This window comes from Eupeodes corollae, chromosome 1 (assembly GCF_945859685.1).
Source record: "Eupeodes corollae chromosome 1, idEupCoro1.1, whole genome shotgun sequence".
NCBI lineage: Eukaryota > Metazoa > Arthropoda > Insecta > Diptera > Syrphidae > Eupeodes > Eupeodes corollae.
This window is the reverse complement of record NC_079147.1, coordinates 207,047,435-207,071,347: the sequence shown is the minus strand read 5'-3', so window position 1 is coordinate 207,071,347 and position 23,913 is coordinate 207,047,435. Positions and strand designations below refer to the sequence as shown.

General features: G+C 34.2%; 1 protein-coding gene across 1 annotated transcript; it reads left to right on the top strand.

Annotated features, from left to right (window-relative positions):
• The first annotated feature begins 1,015 nt into the window (after window positions 1-1,015).
• LOC129938672 (polycomb protein Scm) lies at window positions 1,016-19,130 on the top strand. The gene is made up of 4 exons (XM_056046351.1): window positions 1,016-2,139; window positions 13,324-14,241; window positions 14,299-15,246; window positions 18,754-19,130. The coding sequence occupies exons 1-4, from the start codon at window positions 1,612-1,614 to the stop codon at window positions 18,889-18,891; spliced, it is 2,532 nt and encodes an 843-aa protein (XP_055902326.1). The 5' UTR covers window positions 1,016-1,611; the 3' UTR covers window positions 18,892-19,130.
• The last annotated feature ends 4,783 nt before the right edge of the window (window positions 19,131-23,913 follow it).

The following is a 23,913-nucleotide window of genomic DNA, read 5'->3' as shown; positions in this document are numbered from 1 at the left end:
AATGTCTATTTTGATTGGAATATTAAGTTTCTCTGCGAATGACATAACGCTCTTACACTCGTTAATCTATAGGTAGGTACCACCAATTCTTGCAAAAATGTCTCTATTTTCTTGGTAACTTGTGGAAATGTATGTGTATGGTCAAGTTATAGCTACCAATGGCTGTCATCGTTGAAATCAATCATTGGAATTTGAAAACATGTTATTGGAATTTTAAAATCAGTGGAACGATTATTTTCATTTTCAATCGACTGTTCAGGAATATAAATTTTTCTCCGGAAAAAAGGAAAAATACGTGATGTTTAGTTAAAATATTTTCTCAAAAACTTTAAATACTTCAGAACAGTGGTATTTTTGTATAATATTGTTATTCCTCACGTATTCAAATACATTAAAACAGTAATTTTTGTTGTTATTTTACTAAAGCGCCACAGTAATAATGTTGATATTCACAACGATGATAAGTCTTAATTTCCAAAAAAAACATGAAATAAATCAAAAAATACTAAAAAGAAAATTGAGACTACATTTTTATGAGTCTATTATAATTCACTGTTTATGTGACAAATTTCTTTTAATTATTCTCCTTCCCATACATGTAACAGCTTCTAAAACACACCAGTAACAAATTGTGCAAATCATAACAACTCTGTACTATTGTGTTATCAACTTAAATCAGTTTTTCGAAAATGCCCATGTAAGTGCTGTGTTTTCGATTTGAAACCGTTCATTTCTGAACGGTTAAACTATTTTCATTTTTCATTTTCATAAATTAATCTTTTTTGATTCAATTGAAAATCAGCATTTTCAACAATTTCTGTACCATATTAAATGAAAAATACCCGTATTTCTGTGTTAAATTCATCCTCATGCACTTTAATTTTCTATCTTCCGCTAGATAGCACCACACAAATTTGAAATTCACGAATTAGCTCATTTTCCAAACACTTCCCAATTCGAAGAAGAATTCCACTTTTGTTTGTTTGGTTGCGAAAAAAAAATAAAAATGGCGGAACTTTGTGTACGACATAGAACGATAGAACACATAATCCACAATTAATTGGAAAATATTTATTAAAAAATCGACGAATTTAATAAAAATCAAGTGTTCGATAAAATATAATCAATATATTGTGTAAAAATAATAAAATACTATTGTATTTTCAGTTATTTCGCCGAGAAAAAGTGCGCTGTAAGAAAATTATTTTTCCAAGAGAAAAAATAAAACAAATTGTGTGACTCGTCGTCAAATTTTCATACCCACTTTTTTTGACAAATCTCAAGCGTGAGCAAGACGAGGAGTGCGTTGCGTGCGTGTTAAGAAGTAATCCTGGGGTTTTCTCTTTTCCTCGGTCCTTTTTCGTGTAAATTTTGTGAATTTCTTTGGATTGAAAAATAAAATAAAAGTTTTCAATTCCTTTGCGGAATTGAAATTGTGCGTTGAATTCTTATTTCGGTTCGAGAACTTTTCGCCCGCTTGCCGGCGAAAGGGGCAATGAAGTGATAAATTACAATTTACATCTCCCCGCATCTTTCGGTTGGAATAAAAAAAAAACACGGAAATAAAAACAGATCGTCAATTGACAAATCAAAGCGGAAGCGGTGGTTGAAATGTCAGGAGGCGGAAGGGAATCGTCATCGTCGAACGGATCGGCGGGTTCCTCGAGCAGCAGCAGCAATAGCAGCAACGGTATGGCAACGCCTCCGGTGAATGGCCACCGGTCGCGTGGCCGCCCGGCTAAGAAGCCAGCCACCTGCACCTGGTGCGGCGAGAGCAAGCACCCACTGCAATACGTCCTGCCTACACAGAACGGCAAAAAAGAGTTCTGCTCGGAGATTTGCATCTCGGAGTTCCGCAAGGCCTACAGCAAGGGCGCCTGTGTCCAGTGCGACAATGTCATCAAGGAGACTGCTCCCAGTCGAGAGTTCTGCTCGATAGTGTGCATGAACAAGAACCAAAAGAAGAACATCAATCGGCCCACACAGCAGCAGCAACAGCAGCAGCAGAGCCAGCAGCCGAACAACAACAATCGGGGCGAACAGGAGCGCAATCACAAGATGAGTCCAGTGTCGTGCACTCCGACAGGGCCATTTCAGTATGAGAGCTTCCATGTTTTCGATTGGGATGCTTATTTGCAGGTGAGTTCATCGCAAACTGCGTCATACGCGCTTTTTTCCTTAATTTTTTAGTTTGAATGAGGAGACGTTGGGGATGAGGATGTATTGTGGAATTTATTTGAGGTAAACATGCCATCTATTGTTCGTCAGGTATCTGCTAAGTTGAAAAGAAGTCATGCGTGACCTTGAACAGAGCGCCAATGGCGATGAAGAGTAGTAGAATAATTTTTGAATTTCTTTTTTGTTAAATATGTTTTTTAGAACTTTGAAGAGTTCTTGATTTTGAGAATAAATTCTTTAGGTTTTTTCCAATTAGTTTTTGTCTGACGTGCAAATAATTCTGCATTAACACAAAGATAAAAACGATGTCCCAAATGAATTGCCACAAGAATTTGAATTTTACCTGAAATTAGAGTTTGCTGCGTCGGACCGTGTGCGGTGCGGACAATTAAGTCAATCCTCTTTAAAAGAATAATTTGCATAAATATCAGTTTATTTTTTATTACACTAAATAAAAAAGTGACAATTTTTGATGATACACGTCTGACCGTGTACACTACAAGTTCTTTTGTGTGGCGGCGTTTTTCAATTTAATTTAAATACCTACCAAAAAGAATGTGATGAGGAACCCAAGTTTCACATTATTTTGCTTCTTGAGCCGATTTCATTTGTTGTTCATGTTTTTTTTTTCCTTAAGATTTGAGTTTAAGTCGGTCCCTCTCTTAATATTTGATTTTTATGTCGTCAATCGGTGTTTGAATACTAACACATTTCTTTACGCGCCAAAATGTATCAAGTATTTTGCTGTATTATGATCGTGTCGAAAAGTAATAAGCTTTGATGCAAATTAAGGGGACAAACATAAACCAAAATGTGTCGCTTTTTTTTTCTAAGCTTTTCCTCTCATGTTTCTTTTTGTAATGCAAAACTAAGTCGTACTTAATTTGAATCTAAGGAGAGAACACAATGAACCATTTGATACCATAAAGAGATAAAATAGATAGTGGGATTGAAATTCTTTTAAAAAAGTTTTTAGAAGGCTAACACACGAAATTATCATAATTTTCTTTCTCCTGAATTCGATTTATAAACTTTTTTTGGGGCGACTTTCCATTACAGCAGCACGAATTTCCTTCTGATTTTTTTTTACAGTTAGGTAGAGGTCTCAATAGAACAATATTTTCTTTTTCGGACTTAACCCTACTTTTTTTGCATTGCATTTTTTGAGCCTAAAACAAGTTTTTTTTTAATTGATAGCACGGCGTACTAACAGCTAGGTATGTAACCCCCCTGCTTGGGGTCACTATAGGATTTGGGGTGGGTGCGAGTTTGGGTATATGCAAAGTACTTTTTCATTTGAGCACTAAAATCAAAGAAATTACCAAAAAAAAACAAGTATGGCAACACTGAACAAAAAACAGTTAAGAAATGTCAAAATCAACCATTTTTGAGTGTTTTGTATGGAAAAAAGTGAACTTTAAAAATTAATTAAAAATAGAAATAAATGTTTCCTCGCTCCAAAATTGCTATAGTTATTATTTATTTGCACATATCTATCGAATAAAAAAACCGCGAGTCGAAATTCGTGCTGCGGTAATAGAAAATTGAGCTCTAATGTCGGATCCGTAAGTCGCAATTTTATTGTTGTTAAATAATCCTTGTGCAAATTTTTGATGCAAAAAAAAACTGTTAAATTTAAAAGCCCTAAGAGAACCTTTTACAAATATGAAAAAGGCGATGGGTAAAGTCTCAATTACTTCTTCAGGAACTATGCTTCCTAGATAGAAACGTGGTTTCTAGCGCAGATATGGTGAAAAGGGTAAAGTGTATCAAACCCAAAGAACACTCATGGTTTGATTCGAGCTGCAAAGAGGTTATTAAGATCAAATATGTAAGTTTCCGGGTTAACAGCACATCCCAATGAAGAAAACCGGAATAATTTCAAACAAGCTAGAAAGACGTGTAACGGACATATTCAACGTATTAAATTTTTGCATTACTCAAAATTTCAGCAAAAACTACTACAATTACGAAAGTAGTAAAAATATCTGGTCATTTGTAAAAAATATGCGCAACACTACGTCATCGCCGGTGTCTACGCTCGTTTCTGATGACACGCTTTTTTTAATCTCGATTGATAAAGCCAATTTGCTTGCAGCAAAATTTGCTGTTAATTAGATTTTGACAATGAATGACTTGAATCCCTCTGTATTTAAAAGCGTACAGTTGCTAGAATTCTTAAAGACCTTGACTTACACAAATCCACTGGAACAGATAGTACCCTCGCTATAATTCTGAAGAGGTGTTCTTCAACGCTGGGAACACCAGTGCTTAAAATTGATTGATGAAAAACAGCATTTGTCCAGCTGCTCCCTATAAAATCGAATTTTCCTCCCTTTAAACTATCGTCCCAATTGCGTTAAAGTCCCTTCTTTCCAAGTTCATGAAATCGCTGAAAAATGTTCAGCTTAAGAAATGTATTGAAGAACGAAAGCTTTTCAATGACCGGCAGTATGGCTTTTTAGAAATTACCTTTCGGACCATTGAATTCAACTAGTATTCAACAGGCTCAAATCTGATATCCATAAACTAAACACTGGTGTTCCTCAGGGCTCAGTCTTGTTTCCGACACTCTTCCTTATTTTTATAAATAATCTTTTGTCTGAAACTTCTTGTCCACTTAATTGTTTCGCTGATGACAGTACCCTCAGCTTTTCTTATTCGTTTGCAGAATCTCATCCATGTTCTTTGGATGTGAATTAGCAGTAACGTATGATAAGCTCATTAAATTGTGGTCTTAACAGCATTGTCCAATCGGGTATCAAAAATCGTTAAGATTTTAATGCTAATGATTTCCAATGTCGCAAGAGTGTTTACCCTTCTCCAATGGTACTATCGTTGTACCCCTTTTCTGACCCGGCTACAATTTACAAGTCACTTTTTTTAGTCGTATTTGGGCTGGTGTCCCAATAACCTACTTGACTTTTGGACACAACTGAAAATAAAGCTCTAAAAATTATATGCGATCGTTCTCTTGCTCAGACATTTGCTACTTTGGAAAACCGCTGCAAGGTCTTATATTCTTATAAGCTCTAGAGAAATATCCATTTGGACTCCTTCCTTCAAACAATTTGACCGTAATATCCGTATTTCTAAGCATATTAATCAGTTTGCCCTTGATCCGAATTTAAGATGTACTTTTCTGTACAGAGATTCTCTATTTAGCCGCACAACACGAATGTGCCAAGCTCAATATTTCTCACTCATTTTAATGTGCATACATTCAAACCCTCCTTTTCTGAATTCTCACACTGTGAATCTTCATTTAAATAACCCCTTGAGTCCGCGCACATTAAAATAACAAAATCTCCATTGTTTTGGGCACTCTCTTATGTGTACAAATATTTATTATTTTTGAAATTGGTTTCTCAATAACGATGTAACTTGATCTCGTCGCACACACATAATTCACAACTTTTATCAATTAAAGACTGCTCAGCTTAACATTCACGATCAGTTATGAATAACTCTTCCAGCTGGCAAATATTTGTATTAATTTTTTGAACCTACATGGGGGAGGATTGTTTATTTAACTTGAACTTCGTTCGCCTTTCGTTGAATTGTCTTAATGTTTTATAGGTATCTGATTCTTCTATCCTTTCGAAATTGAAAGGGGAATATAATTGGTCTCTATAAGTATCTACATATGTATCTAAATTATTTTTTGTGTACAATTCAAAATTAATATCAAATTTTAAAAACAAATTTTAGCTTTCCATCTACCAACATCCATCGAGAGGATCGCATTTTATATTCTCAAAATAAGATAAGATCAAATCGAATCTATACCTCTCCGTTCTCTCACTAAATTCAATTTCTTGTTCAATAGTCTCGTGTTTTTTTTTACCAAAAATTGAAAATAATGTCGATTCCTAATGTGATGACTGTTTACTCAGTCAGTAATCACCCTCCTTTCATATCCACAATGCAATTTGATCTCATAGTACCTAATTATCAAAAAAATATTGGTCAATTAAAAAGTAAGTTTAGTAGAAAATTTACGATCACTAATGAATCGCTCTGGCTATTTGTTTAACAGTTTATTACAGAATTAAGAGGGGTAAAAAGATGTAACAAAAAGCATGAAGTTCAAACAAAAAACTATCTGAACATTTTTGTTCTAATAAAAAAATAGAAATAAATTACACTTCAACTGAATAAACACAAACTTTTTTAAAAGTTGTATTGACTTTAACTTGAAAGCCTTGTGCGTGAATTAATTATTAAAAGATGCTTATTCGTTGCTTATTATGTTGGGAAAATAAATGAGAATTCTAAAAACCTATACAGTTGATAAAGTACTGAACCATTCATAACTTTTATAGCTTTTTAGTTAAAGTTTGTGCCAGCTTAACTTTAATTCTTTGGGATTGAAAATATTTAAATCAATGTACATTTCAAAAAACACCAATAAGTAAGACTCAACATCTGCTGAAGTTTGTATTGAAATTAATATGTTTCTGTTTAAATATAATGAAAGTCAATTAAAATCCCATTTCTAAGAATTAAATTTAAAAATTCAAGATTTTTATCCCTAGCTAGTGGGGATAAACTGATTTCTGAAATGTATTTTTTGTCTTGTATCCAAGAGCTTTGCAGTTCGATATATTTTACGGAGCTAAATTTGTCATCCGGTGATTTGATTTAAAAAAAATAGAGTTTAATCACGTCTGTCAGGATACTGGGTCAATTTAACAGAAAAATTTTATGATTTTTTTAAATTAAATACTATGCCATTTAGTTTTAAACATTATATGTTATATCCCTTTAATATTGTCCTGTATTATTAATACATTTACGAAGCCTTTCCCGGAAGTTTTCCATTGCTCGTCGAGTCATTTGTGGCGTAATGGCTGCCACTTCCTCAGTGATTTCCTCCTTAAGTGCTTCCAAAGAGTTCGGCCAGACGATTTTCTCTTTAGCGCAGAACCCGTTACTCTAAAACTTGAATTGTTTTTCCATCCGGAACATGATCATGTCTTCCAAGTTTGAATCGAATACGAAATGCTCGCTGAGTAGTAATCGCAGAACCCCAATTACGGATATATTACTCTACGACAAATGCGCGATGCTCACCGTGCCACTCCATTATGATTACTAAAAATGGCTCATAGACTTCTATGTATACCTGGAATACCATTTTATCTATAAATAGCTTTAAATATAAAAAAAATACGAGAGTTTTTTTGCCAGCCCTGTACATAATTGCTATCAGGAAGTCAAGGGCTTCCAATTCGCAAGTCGTTGCCCAAAGGTCTAAAAACCTCTGCCTTACAAATGTGGCCACATAGGCTTTTTATGGGAAACGTGACCGATACTTGCTACCAGACCTAAATTTACCTTTACTAAGACTATCTGCAACCCTCACTCAGCTCAGTATGCAAAGTTTCTTTTTTGTAATTGTAATTTATTTATTAGCTTAAAAACTCTTAATTTTAATTTACAATTCAGCCTTTAAATTAAGTTATTATAAAGAAGATAGGTAATTTTTGATTTAAATACATTCAATATAGATATTAATTTTCACATTACTAGGAAGCATATTGAAAGGTTGAAGACCTTTATATAGTACGTTGTTTTGGGTCTGAGCTCTTCTGTACAGCGGAAGTCGGAAGTCACCAAGATTTCTCAACAAGTATCTACTGTTGGTTATGTACTCCACAATTCTCTGTAAATATACTGGATATATCAAGCTGCATATTCTCCTCACAGAACTCTAAGTTGCGACCACATACATAAATAAGAGTATCGTCGGCAAATAAACATACTTTTGAACGTGTAAAACATCTTCCAAAATCATTAACTCTAAGTATATAGTATATAATAGACACTTTTTGTGTACTGGAGGTACTATCATTAATCTTAAAATTTTGAGTTCTGTCAGTTAAATAACTTTTAAACCCTTCATCTCATTTCCACGAATACCATATTTGTATAATTTTCTCAAAAGTATCTCCCTATCAATGGTTTATGTCTTCACGTTTGAGGTCCAAGAAAACAGCCAGAACAGTGTTACCTTTTTCCACTCATTAATGATCCAGCATATGGAGGTTTCACACGAATGACCACGCCTAAATCCTGATTGCTTTTCTCATAAAAGTTTATTATTTTCAATAAAATTTGTAAGTTGGACAAAAACTATGTGTTCCAATACCTTTTCGTAGGTCGGTAGCATATTTATTGGTCTCCATTCTTCAGCTGTTTTAGCATTTTTGACTTTTTCAACAGGAATAATATCAGCATTCTTCCAACTCTCTGGGAACTCTCCATGGTATAGAGACAAATTTATTATCAATCAGGCAGTGATGGAAGAATCACATCACTGCAATCTAATAAAATCTTGCAGTCATTTTTTTTATTCATTTTTTTCACTGCTTCTATAAGATCATTTAAATTGATTTGATTAAACTGGAATATGTCTTCATAGATTGGGATTTCATCCGAAGAAGTTAGTTTGGGAATACTTTCGCTAATGTTTACTATACTATCAATAAAATATTGGTTCAACGAGTTGGCTTTATCAATATCAGTTTTTATTTGAACACCATTTATCTCTAGGTCATTGACGACACTTTTTTCTTCTTTAAGAATATACCTCTTCAAAGATTTCCAGAGACCTTTCTGATCACCTGCTTTTTAACTTATTTTCGCTTCTATATACTCATTTTTTGTTTTTTTACACTGAGTTTTATAATAATTTCTAGCAATTTTATAATTGTTCCAATTATTTAGTAAGTTTGCATACAAAGGTTTGTTATATAAAATATCTTTATTATGTTTAAGATTAATTAATTCATTATTAAACCACTCTGCATATTTTTCATTCAAAGTATAACTTCTGGTTAAAACCGACAGACTTTGTTTTATTGCACCTTCATATTTTAGAAATATTGTTAATATAAATTGTTCAGATCGACAATTTAGTAATTTTCTTTCAAAATATATTAAAAGTTATCAAAGCTTATTAATCATAAAAATATATACATATATGTATGTAAAGAGTGTTTTTTAAGTATTGAACTTTGAAATATAGTAAAACAAAAGTGATATTTTCAGAATGATCTGAAATGAATGTAATCTTGTCCTAGGTCCAATTTTCGATGACTTCTTCCAATATTTGCCTCCGTATATCGGCAATAACATTGTGAACCCAGTGGTCAATCGTATCAAGCTTTATTGTTTAGACTAGTGACTTTATCTAAATAAATAAATTAGGTGGCGCAAAAGTCCGTTGTGACTTACAACTCTCAACCATTTCTGTGTGCGAGTCCTATTGTCAGGAATAGAAGGGACCTACAATTTTAGGCCGAATCCGAACGGCTAATTTAAGAAAGCACTTTTTCATGACAAGAATTACTCTTGAAGGATTTGTCAATTCCTCGCAAGAGGCAGTACCCCACGGTTGACTTCATCTATCTAAGGCAAAATGTAGCGGCGTTGACTGTTCCCTAAAGTGAAACTATGATCTTACCGAACGTTTCCTTCAATAAATCAATTCTTTCCGGGGCTGTAGTACTCGTGGTCTGGGTTCGATCCCTGCCTATGCCTTCTAAAGTTTTTGCGAGAAATTGAAAAATCTTCCAAGAGTAATTCTTGTCGTGAAAAGTCCTTTCTCAAATAAGCCGTCTGGATTCGGCTTAAAGTAGAAGGTCCCCACATTCCCTGACAACATTACTCGCAGACAGGAATGGTTGAATGGAGAACTAGGCCCTAGTTCTCAACGGGCTGTTGCGCCACAGAATTTATTTTTTTTTAGTCCGGAATTGTGAGACATCTACAGCAAACCAAAGAGCTAGTTTTTAGGATATAACGGTGTCTCAACATACACTTGAGAATTATCGCTGCTCCAAATACCACAGTTTTGTTCATTGACATCCTTTCAATTGAAAGTGAGCTTCATCGCTAAAAAAAATTCTATTATGAAAATTCTTATCGAAGGTAATCTTGTTTAGCACACTGACCGAAGCCTGTAGCTTCAATTCTTGAAATGCCAATCCAAAGTAGATAATAAATCACTTGCCAGCTAAAACGGTCACCAGATAAAATAATACTGCCAGCTTAAATTGTATGCCTCATAAAAGACATCCATCATTTGTAGGAAACTTTCAATATCCTGACATCAATCGATATAGAAGTAAAATTCAATTAAGACAAACTAACTAAAATTGTTATTTCACATAATGTCAGCAAGTCCAGGGTAGTCATTCCGTAATTTTCAAAACGATTATCATTAACGATGTCGTCAATAATTTGCTTCACGTAACTTTATCACTATCGTCTCGTTCAATCGTTTTCAGTAAAGTTCGTTAAGTATATTCAAAATGTCAAAATGAACTCAACGAAAGATAAGCTTCTTCAATAACTTGAAAATGTTATTAAACTTGGTTTTTCTCTATGGGAAATTTTGAAAATTTGCAAAATATGTATTGTTAATAAACATGCCAACTATTTTGTGATGTTTATTGTTATTGTCACTTTTTGTGTTTTAAGTTTTTGCCGACGAAGAATAAACTATAATATCAAACATTTTGTTCAATGTCTGATATTTTTGTAAATCAGCTGCCGTAATAATCCCAATTTTGTACAAGGGAAGGAAGTGAAGACTCCATTTTATCCTCAGAGAACATAACTTGGCTTCAAAAATATTTGTTGTTTCCAATACTTCTTTGGACTAGTGCTTTGTGCAAGAGCGATACTAAAATCGTTGCCTGTCGAATATACCAATGTTCCTGCGCCCCAAAGTTTAAATATATAAAAAAAATGCTTAAATATGGGTTAGAATAGATAGAAGGTTCCATTCATCTATTAATTTTCTTTGTTACCGAATTCATTGTATTTTTTGAGTTTTTATTTTCATTTTGTAACACAACTAAACTACACCGAAACTTTTTTACATCAATTTGCTTAGTTATCAATGGAAATTAATAGCAGACGATACCTACTTAGCTATCGTGCAAATGCTATAGTTTTGACGATATCACTTTGACGATTATCGTCTTACGTGAAGTGAGACTACCGTCTAAACGATATCATCTAACGATTATCTTTTTACGGAATGACCCCCCTGGTAATTAGCTCCGAAAAATTACTATTATTTGTGTAATTTATTAACTGTTAATATAATTATAATCATAAGAACAAAATTGCTGATTTACGTTTCCCTGAGCAGTGAGCACTAAAAGTTCAAAATGATAAATTTTGAAAAAACTTGCCGTTTTTTTCCTTTTCAGAGGATTGTAAACCTCGAAAGCTATAGAAAATGATAAGAGTTTAAATTAAATACCATTTATATATGTACATATATGTATCTGCTCCTCTTTCAATATAAAATAACAACAGAAAGAGTCTTAACAAGATAAATATTTTAAAAATGTTTTAAATTGCAATTTTTGTAAACATTTCAATACACGAGAAACAACACGTTTTGCAAATAATACCTACCTAGGTCTACAATATCCTTTTACATATTTATTTTAGTTACGAAACAATCGCCTAATTGTCTTCACTTACATAAGATCAAAAAGCACGCAATAGTATTTTTAAAAGGAAAAGTAAGTAGGAAAGTTTAATGTTTCTCTTTTATGTATCCCAGATAAAGAAATCAGAAAAAGTCAGGTTTTGAATACAAAAACATCTTATCCGCACGAAACCTACATAAATGGATTTTCTTTCTCATAAATAAATCTAGAATTTCTTCGCGAAGCAATAGATGCATAGCAAAACATATATCCATACATATTTCTTGTGACTCAATTCCTAAGAACCTCTTCTCTCTTTTTGTACTAATATGAAACTGGTCAATTAGTGTTCCCATGCCAAGCCATGCCATTAAGAAGCAATATTGTTTTTGAATCGTCACAACTTGATGAATGAGTCGCACTGATTTCACCACTTAACTCATGATCAATTTATTGAAGTTCTATTTGATTTTTAATTTGAATTTCAACAAATAAATAAATAAATAACTATAATTGGGAATCATTATGGAGACATCAAGTACGCTTTAACTTTATTAAAATGATATTTCGAGAGCGAAAAAAACAACAACGCCATAAAAACTATTAATTATCTTCCATTTATTTAATGAAGCATAACGCCTGCTGCCAGCAGAGCGCCACTAAACATCCTGCTGAAACGTTTCCATTGCTGATAATCTCATACTGCTTTTTTCCCTACTAGAATATGTAAACCGATTAGCTTCCGGAACAAAGTTCGTACAGTTACATCAAATAAATACATAGTTATCTGCATATAAGCTATCATGACTTAGACCGCAACCAGAGCAAGCTGCTTTATCCCACCCTCCCTCGGTCGGTCGGTCGGTCGAACACAAAAAACAGACCGACCCCATAAGGAAATCAATATGAATGAAAATTTCAAAATGAAAGCCAAAATCAAATAATTTCAATTTATATAAATTCAAAAATCAAATAGATGCTCTTGGTTGGAAGTGTGTTCTGTATCACTTGAAATTTAAATTCGCATTTGGGACACACACAACGACAACGAACGGTGAGGCCGACGATAAGGGATGAAAAGGTAGTGTCCCATACAGGAATTATGGAAATTCCTGCTTGGCTCTTTATCGTCATAGTCATCGGCGTCGTAGTTATTTATATACGACGTAGATAGTTGAGGGTAGGTTTTGAATCTCTGATTTAATATACATCAAGTGTCTTGGCTTTGATGTTTTTTTTGTTTTAGTGTTTTTGCTAATTTAATATTTTAAAATAGTTTAAGGAAATAGTTTGAAGTAGAGCACAACTTCACAGCATAACAACCGAACCAACAAAAAGTTTAATTATAATAATAATTAGTTAGGAAAAATGGCATGAAGTGCAGATTGTTTTTAATCTTCTAATCCCTATTCTAGAGCATTGGCTTAGGATGGGTGTAGTATTGATCCGGGCCGTTTAGGGCCGTTCATTAACTTAATTAGCTCAGAAAATTCAAGGACTTAATATTAGAGATTCATTCGTAAAGTGCCCTCCATCAATATCTTCATATCCATCGCCATCACCCACGTCAACAATATTCAGATATTCAAATCAAATAAAATGTGATGTTCCTTCTTATCTTGTCCTCAATTCCTGAGACCATCAAGTGCTAATATTTTTGCATTCTCCTTCTTTATTCTTTCCATAGGAATCTGGCAGCGAAGCGGCACCAGCCGAGTGCTTCAAACAAGCCCCGAATCCGCCATCGAATGACTTTAAAATCGGCATGAAATTGGAAGCCCTCGATCCGCGCAATGTGACCTCAACTTGCATTGCCACCGTTGTCGGTGTGTTGGGTTCGCGTTTGCGTCTTCGTTTGGATGGCAGTGACAGTCAAAACGACTTTTGGCGCCTGGTGGATTCCAATGAGATCCATGCTATCGGTCATTGCGAGAAGAACGGCGGAATGCTGCAGCCTCCATTGGGATATCGTATGAACGCCAGCAGCTGGCCTGGGTATTTGTGCAAAATTTTAAACAACGCGCTGGTGGCTCCGGAAAATATATTCCAACCCGAGCCCGAGGGGCCGTCGGAGAATCTATTTCAAGTTGGGCAAAAACTGGAGGCAGTCGACAAAAAGAATCCACAACTGATTTGCTGCGCCACTGTTAATGCAATCAAAGACGATCAGATTCATGTGACATTCGATGGATGGAGGGGCGCATTTGACTATTGGTGCAGTTATAAGTCGCGAGATATATTCCCAGCTGGCTGGTGTGCCAGAAGTTGCCATCCAATGCAACCACCGGGCAATAAATGTCGCATGGACTCGAGTTCGAATAAGCATCGCAGCCCACGCCAGAGGTATACATTTATACAGGAATCAGACGCAATGGTGCCGGCCTCTCCGGTCACAGCTCATTTCAAAATGAACTGCAAAGGTGGTCCGTTCGTAAATAGTTCGAAACTTCCATCGATGGTAACGGGGCCGACACATCAGACATTGGCCAAGTTGTGCCTGCAAGAAGTACTCGCAGCGAGTACAGATACTTCTCAGCTATCTAAGCTGCTCTTCGCCTTGGATGGGGATGTGCACATTGTGACAGCTGCTGGAAAGAATTTCACAGTAAGTGTCGCCTGTTTTGTTTTTTGTTCACTCAGTTCTAATAATGATAACTTTTAGGTAAAAATTCCATCCCAGCTGCGCATGAAAGATGATGAAAGTCTGGCGACATTTATTGAAACGCTCTGTTCAACATGCAGAGCATGTCCGAATTTGATCTCGCTTGTAGCCGACACAGAAGAATGTGAAAAATGTTCGCAAAGCCACAAAAGACGCCATGCATCGCAATCCCCGCCACCTGTTGCCGAAAAACGAAAACACCATTCAGAGAAGCACCATTCTGAAAAACACCATTCAGACAAACACCATTCAGACAAACACCATTCAGATAAACACCATTCGGCGGATGGTGAGAAACATCACCATCGTCATCACCACTCCAGCAATAATTCATCTCGCAAAGATTCAACCAATTCCACCTCATCGTCGTCGACTTCCTCGTCCGTTGCCTCGAATATCACTATAGCTCCGGTGGTGCCGACAATCAAAATTGAAAACACAGCGACGTCAAGATCGGTGGAGCTGCTATCGCCAACAAATGCTAAATTTCATTCGCCTTTGGTGGCTGAAGTTCATCCTGAACAATCGATTGTCTATAATAATAATAACAACAACAACAATAACAACAAAATGAACAATTCAAATCACAATGCGACAGTCACAACGACCACAACATCCACGGCGGCACCACATGCCCCACAGATTTGCGGCAACAGTGTCGGTGGCGGAGGCAATAGCAAAATGTCAATGGCATCACCATCAGCGGCATCAATGGCTGCTGTAAGTTCGGCTGTTACGCCGACATCGTCTTCTTCGTCTGCATCTGCTGTGGCTTCCATGAACGTACTGACATCGGCTGCGATTGCATCATCGGCTGCAGCAACCACACCGGTTGCACAAACACCTCTTAAGACACATCCTGGCGATTGGTCCATTGAGGAGGTGATTCAGTTTATTGAGACAAATGATATTTCACTGGCGGTTCACGGAGATCTGTTTAGAAAACATGTAAGTTTCTTTTTCATTATATATTTTTATTAAACTTTATTGTAGTTAGTTGGAATTCCTAAGTATCAATTTGTTCATACCAGCATCAGCAATAACCATACATATGGTTGAGAGTTGTCAAGTGGACATAATTCTCCTATTACTATAAAGCTGCCAAACCTGACTGAATTTCAGGGTCAGAAAAGTTGATAAAGCCCAAAATGATAACTATTGTAACGAACCTAATGGCCATGAGCTTTTAGTTGGATCTAGCAAGGGAAAAATTCGTGATATTTGTGCAAAATTCGCTGAAGCGAAATGCTGAAAATTAGTTTTCAATATTTCCCAACTTTGTTAAGCCTTAAAACGACTGATTTCGTTACAGTTTAATCTGTCAGATTCTAATTAACCTGTGTTTAAAAAGAAACCACTAAATGGCCAATTCTTTACTTAGTTTTAAGAAAGAGACTATTAGCGCATTAAAAAAGTCTTATAACGTAAAAGACCATAAGTCCAAATTCCAAAATGTCCCATAGCCCGAAAAACACTTCTACAATAATCAAATTTCATAGAATCGATTATTGTCATAATGATTCAGGTAAGGTTAGGTTGAAGTGAGTGTCAGTAATGGAGTAGAAGTCACACTTAAACCAGTTGTTGGTCCATTGTGATACCACATGAATCTTGATACCTTCTTTTGAGATCAATGAAACTAATTGGAGTCACTTATAAAACATAAACGATTGTTCAGACCGTTATAGAAGAATTTTCTAGGCAGGTCTTACGTTTTAGAGCTAGAGCAGGACATGCACAGAGGAGGTGAAGAACTGTTTCTTCGTCTTCCTCGTTCATACAGCTCCTGCAAAAGTCATTTTAGAATGCTGTTACCCGCGCGGTATGCTTTAAAATTAGGTAATGTTTGGTTATGACATCAATTATCGAGCCTTTATGCAAGCGGCCTAAAATCTAGGGTAGGCCAGATATTTTGTGTGGCCTGAAATGTGTTGATGTTATTCTACCTTATGTTGGGTTTCTTTATAGCGTCTTGTTTAAGCAAACATTTACACTTAGCGTTTGGTATGTCAACATAAGCTAAGCGTGATAGAATGGGCGGTACTGTATCGTTTTTGGCGAGTTCATCCATTTTACAATTTCTTTGCACACACCTAGAAAAGTTTCATGTTAAACTGTTGTACCATCTCTATTAAAGATGATCAACAGTTATGGACTGTTATAGAGTTTGTAGAGAAAGAGTCCAAAGATTTGGTGGTAGCCTGAGAGTCTGAGAAATTCCAAACATCTTTTTTTCTTATCACCAAAGGTGCTGTCTGGAACACGCTAAAGTGATTGTAAGTAAAATGACGGAATAAAAGGCTTATTATTAGGCGTTTAGAGTACACGCCTCCACCAGCCACATCTTTAGATTTTTGATCCATCGTTATAGAATTGGATTGACTATTCTTCCAGGAATGTAGAGAAATCTGGAAGCTTCTATCAAATTGTTGTTGAATTGTGTGCCTTAATGTTGATTCTTTTTAAATTAGAATACAGTCAACTGTGAAGTTCAGGGGCGCAGAGCAGTGCTTACAACTATTTGTTCACTTAGTACATCTGAAGGTGTCAGTTCGAGTAAGAATGTTTAGTGCCGCAGATGGGGTCATACGGAGCGATCCTCTTAACATATAGGCAAGCTGAACGTTGGATTTGCTTAGTTTGTCGCTGTTTAAAACTTTGTCTAATATGGTCCACCATACTGCCACAGCGTACAGTAGAATCGGTGTAATTACCAATGTGTATAACTAATGCGTGATAAGGGGTTCCAAGCCTCATATATTACCAATGGCTTTATCGTACGAAAAGAGAGCTTTAGTTACTTTCTCGTTTCTCTTGTTTATTATGTTTCCAATTAAGTTTTGTGTAAAATGATATTCAGATCTTTATCGGAAAACTTTAATGAGATCCTTTAATAAAAAGAGGTAAAATATTGTGAATCTTAAATTTCCTAAAAAATAGATCTAAATGGGAGTTGTGTGGGTTGACACCCAATCAACACCGATCAACCCATTGTATAAGCTTGTCCGACTAGACGAAGTCGGTGTGATTCAAACTAAACAAGATATAGAATGGGCAGTACTGAACTTATCTTAAAACTGAAGTAATTTCGATTTATACCACAAAGCTTAATTAATTCTTAAAAAGAATTGGTATGTGAAAAGTTGCAGCTTCTACTTAACCTTTAGTATGACAAATATCTTCTATCTTCTACACAATATATATAAAAGACATCAGTCTTTTTTAAACGACATTTGAGAACTAATATTCGATATTTATTTTATTGAAAAGCACTTAACACAAAGAAACACAAGAAATTGTAAATGTACTAATTTTGACAGTCACCAAAATTATTTGTTGATAAATGTGATGTATTGATGTTGAAATAGAAAAACACAAATATTTCAAGAGAATTTTGCATTGGCTTAACTTCGAAAAAATAGTCAAGATCCGAATTTACTACGGAAGCCAGAGAAATAGAAAGGATTTTAAACAATCCTAACACGATTTCTTTACTTAAAATTACTTTCCTTAGAATAACGATTAAAATTGGAAGAATGAAGTTGAATTGAAGCTATCAAGCTTTCTCAACTCGCGCGTCTTACTCTGTATCTACACTTTAGACTCCAAATAACCCCATAAAAACGCAAACGCGACGGCCATAAGATTTTTACTCTATGAAAACTTAATTAATTGCCAGACATTTTGCAGAAACAATCAATGGTTTCGTAGGCGTAAAGACAAGTTGCATATTCTTGCTGGAACCAGGTACGTTTTGGTTTCTTCTTTCGACCCAATTCCAGCCGCACAAAATAGTTGAACAGCAGTCTGTAGCGTTGATCGTTATCCGTTGTGTCGACAAAATACGGACCGATGATGGCCCACACTGCCGCCCCTATTGCCATCCAAAGGCGAACCAACCTTTGAAGTTTTTCTTGAACCATGTAAAGGTTCTCCTCACACCAGTAACAAAGATTTTGTTTAACCTTATAAGAATCACAACAGCGAAAAAAGCACTCATCTGCAAATGGTGGTTGGTAGTAAAAAAAATTGTACATCCAATTTCCAACAACATTCGTTTCCGAACTCAAATAGAGATATCGTTATGATTTTTTAAAATTAATTCCATATCTCTGACGCACTCTGTATGATTGGAAGATTTTACACAAGAAAAAAATTGTCATTTGTAATTTATTTGTGTAATTTAAATGTTCATAAGCCTCAAAAAAATGCGTTTAAGCTGTTTCAACAATCACAATTCGAATTTTCGTGTAGTGTCTCTATGGATGAATCAAGCCAACAACTCTAAGCTTTAGAATTCCACTGATTCTGTGCTGAAGAACAACTTTAAACTAAATCCAATAAAATTTTAAGTGTATTCAATTTTGTATTCATTGCTGTAAAACTATTTAAATAAATAATTCTATTCTCTCTCTCTTTTTTTTTGTTTTTGTTTTATTTTTTGTTTCTCATTAGGAAATCGATGGGAAAGCGTTGCTGCTTTTAACGTCTGAAATGATGATGAAGTACATGGGCCTAAAATTAGGGCCAGCCTTAAAAATTTGCAATCTAGTAAATAAAGTTAATGGACGTCGTAACAACGTATCTCTGTAAATAAACATTTAAACAATTAATTTAGATTAAGTTATAGGTAAACAAAAAAACAAGAAGAATACACATACAAACCAACATAACAACAACAAAACAAAAAAACATTAAAACATTTTTTAATGATAAACTTACAATACAAATTTAATTTTAATTTTAAAAAACAACAACAAGAAACTACAAGTTTTACCTGTATAGAATCCTATATATAAATAATGTAGGTAAACAAACTGCGGTTATAAAAAGAGATATAAAACAACAAAATATATAAAATCTATGAATAAAAACAAAATATAGACAAGAAGACAAGATAAAAAACAAATCGAAATGAATAAAATATTATCTATAATATTTAATTGAAATATTAAACAGCATCTACACAGAGAAAAAATCAAATTAAAAACAAAAACTATGTATTAGTATAATCAATAAACATCATTTTTGAAAAACATTTTTCAACTGTGCAAATGTGCGCAATCAGTAAACAAAATAGAAAACAGAAAGTAGACTTTTTTTTAAGAACCCGACTTAAATTAAAATTAATTATCCTTTGCAATGCAGTTGTTTGGTTTAAATCAAAATTATTTTAATAATTGTTTTTTATCTTTTAAATGCATATTTTGTTTAAATTTATTAATTTTATTTCTTTTTGTTTAGATTCTTTTGAAGCATTTTCTGTAATAAGATATTATTTAATTTATCTTTCTAAGGTTTGTTTCAAAAACATGTATAATACATAAAATAAAGAATAAAAGTAAAATTTTAAGCGCGTGTACAACTTTTAAAGATTGATTTGAACATTTATTAAACAAAAAAAAAATACATAAATATAATTTTTTGAAATAATAAACACAAAACGTAAATTATAAATGAATATGTGCACAAGATAATAATAAATTATTCCTCTACCTATAAATAACTGTTTTTTTTTGTTTTATTTCTTTTCTTTTTGTTGGCTCTTCTTTTATTTGCTTTTTGCTGTGCTTTTCAAAAACATTTTTGTTTTTAAGATTTGGGACAGGGTCTTTAACCGAACTGATTTTAATCTTACCGGTTTTCTAATGCCTTTAAACTGTACAATTTTGTTGAGCTACTCCGATTGGTAGATTGAAAGTTGGAATTTCAAAAAATAAAATATGTAGCAATGTGTTTCAAATTCATTCTATGATTTCATTTTTATATGCGCTGTTAAGTGTCATTAACGATTATTTTGGTTCTATTAGTTTATTTATTTAAAATACTGTTTGCAAAAAGATTTTGCATGCACAGTGCTGCCCTTAGTTATTGGCACACCACCATATTCAAACCTTAAACCTACTTTTAATTTAAGTTTTTTTTTTGGTGCATTTATTTTCTATCAAGTGCATTTTATTTCGTCTACTACAATTTATGGATATCCAAAGATATAAAATAATTAGCTCAAAACTACTTATTTTTTCATACAAAATTATTGGCAGTTCTAGATTATTAGGTACAGAATGTTCTCCAACCTAAATGTTCGTTCACAAAAAGGGGAATAATTGAAATATCAATTATTCAAAACCAATCTTGCTTGTCAATAAAATCAACCGGTTTCTTCAAAAAATTAAAAAATAATAAGTATAAAAACGGCTCTAAAAAAGAGACCACGGAATCCAATCAAAAGAAATTATTAATATGGCAAATTATGTGCCGAAACAACATTGGAGCATCGTACATCGTTTTGAGGGTCTATCTTTCAAATTCCCAAGTATTCAGCTCTTCGAATCTTAAGTGCTCATGAATGTTTTAAGATTGGCTGAAAAAGTCGAAACAAAAACAAAAAATTACATCACGCTATTTGTTGCTGAAGTAGAACAAGAATTTGGGTAAGAAGACTGCTTCTCAAAGCTGATTACAGCAATCGAGTTTCAAGACCAAATACTATGATTTCGAAATTGAACCAAAAAAGCAATTCGAGTCCTTGAAACAAAGTCAGGTCAAAGAGCTTCTTGGATGATTGTCTTTTCTGTCGAGGATAGATTCAATGAAGGCTAATTACCGTATATCCTTGTGGAGAAAATGTAACACAGAACCACTCCAAGTAACCCTGGCTCAGCATTAAAGACCCAAGAATTTATATGGAGATTTTAAAACAGACCATACAATGCTATAAGACCATAGAATGTCATATGTGATTTTTCCAGTGAAACGATGATCTCAAAAATAAGGCTTAAGATGTATGAGTAAAGTTCACAGCCAAATCCACACCAACCACAATTACTGGGCCTAAATCTAATCGAATATATGTGGAAAAATTGGACAAACGCGTTAAAAGCGTGCGATTGCCAATCAACCTGAATTTAATCAGGCATTATAGAAAGAATGGCAAATTATTAGATACAAAGTCACCAAAAACTTGGTTTAAGGGGGTATTCTGGTCTAGAGACATGAATTTTATGTAATTTTTGAAGTGCTGTAGAAAAAAGCAAGCTACAATTTTACCATCAATTTTTTTATACATTATTTATTCACATTAGAAGCATACAAAAAAAATAAAAAAGTAAAAAAAAAATAAAAATTCCGTTAGTTATCAGCTGATAGAGTAGTGCGTCTCAAAAATTTGGTGCGTGACCATACCCACGATTTTAACTCTCCTAGAAATCTGAAATCAAAAACTAAAAAAGATTATTAATCTACAATAATGTCGCAATGTCTGGAACTACGGAAAAGTTACAAACATTTTTTTTTACAAAATGGCGGCTGTCTAAAGAAAAATACAAAAAATTTACCATTTTTTTGAACATTCTTCGATTTGTTAAAAATAGTAAAAATAAAAATTTGGGGATGGCCGTAGTTCCGGACGTAGACAAGTCCCTAAAGAAGACTTTCTTAAAATTTCAAGTAAATCGGTTCGGCAGAACCTGAGAAATCGTGGGTATCAGATTCAAAAAGACAGTTCTGAGAAAAACGCGTTTAAAGTACCCCATTATGTCTTTTGTTCTATTAGTTGCAGCCCAACCGATTTGGATGGCTGCTCAGCAAAATACTTATTTCTCCGAAAATAATTTGAATTTGGGAAAATCCTCTAGTAGACATATTCTTAAATAGTTAAACTATGAAAATATGAAAAGAAAAAAAAATCGATTTTTTTTAATTTCTAGACCAGAATACCCCCTTAAGCTATGCCCAATAGTTCAACGGCTGTAATTTAATAGTAGGGCATGCCTTAGATTATAATTTGGCCATCCCTTTTAGCTTTTATAAAAATCTGCTAATAATTTTGTATGAAAATATAAGCACTTAATTGTTTACTAATTTAATGTAAAATAAACTGCATTTGGTAATGGATACATGCAAGCTCCACTGAAAAAAGTACTTCAAGCTTACAAAAATGTGCAAATGACTAAGTTCGGCACTGTAAATTATAATAACATAAAATTTAAAAGATATGAAAAAAGTTAAAGTTATATTTTTATTTTGAAATAGATGAATATAATTTGTGTACTCCTTTACTTCTGTACTCCTGTACTCCTGTACTCCTGTACTCCTGTACTCCTGTACTCCTGTACTCCTGTACTCCTGTACTCCTGTACTCCTGTACTCCTGTACTCCTGTACTCCTGTACTCCTGTACTCCTGTAATCCTGTACTCCTGTAATCCTGTAATCCTGCAATCCTGTACTCCTGTACTCCTGTAATCCTGTACTTCTGTACTCCTGCATTCCTTTACTCATGTACTCCTGTACTCCTGTACTCCTGTACTCATGTACTCATGTACTCATGTACTCATGTACTCATGTACTCATGTACTCATGTACTCATGTACTCCTGTACTCCTGTACTTCTGTACTCTTGTACTTCGGTACTCCTGTACTCCTGTAACCCTGTACTCCTGTACTCCTGTACTCATGTACTCATGTACTCATGTACTTATGTACTCATGTACTCATGTACTCATGTACTCATGTACTCATGTACTCATGTACTCATGTACTCATGTACTCATGTACTCATGTACTCATGTACTCATGTACTCATGTACTCATGTACTCATGTACTCATGTACTCATGTACTCATGTACTCATGTACTCCTGTACTCCTGTACTCCTGTACTCCTGTACTCCTGTACTCCTGTACTCCTGTACTCTTGTACTCCTGTACTCATGAACTCAAGTACTCATGTACTCATGTACTCATGTACTCATGTACTCATGTACTCATGTACTCATGTACTCATGTACTCATGTACTCATGTACTCATGTACTCATGAACTCAAGTACTCATGTACTCATGTACTCATGTACTCATGTACTCATGTACTCATGTACTCATGTACTCATGTACTCATGTACTCATGTACTCATGTACTCATGTACTCATGTACTCATGTACTCATGTACTCATGTACTCATGTACTCATGTACTCATGTACTCATGTACTCATGTACTCATGTACTCATGTACTCATGTACTCATGTACTCATGTACTCATGTACTTATGTACTCATGTACTCATGTACTCATGTACTCATGAACTCATGTACTCATGTACTCATGTACTTCTGTACTCCTGTACTCTTGTACTTTATTTTTAAGAACTGCATTTAAACAAAGTTGTAATAAAATCCCTGAAAAAATTCTATTGCGCTTGAAATTCAATAAAATTTAAAATCAATAAATTTACAATTTTCTTGTTTTTTTTTGGTGTTTTTTTGTTTGCCTTACAGCCCACTTTTTTCTCTTATCTTAAAATGAAGTCAATACAAATTGACTTCATACACTCATTTTCTAAGGCTTGAAAATTTGCATTGTATTATTTTTTTTAACTCTACGCTCTCTTACTATCACATTTCGTTTTGGTTGGCTTAGGGCTTTGAATCCTATTCTCGAAATCTCGATAGGTATTTCTGTACAAGGAATAAGTTTTGCCCGAAATTCTGTTAAGGTTTGAGATTCTCAAAAAAGAAAATGCAATTAAAGCATTGAAACTTTTTTACTAATACCGACTGATAAGCTTTTGAGTCAAATTAAAAATCTACTAAACCACAACCACTTTTAAGTTAATT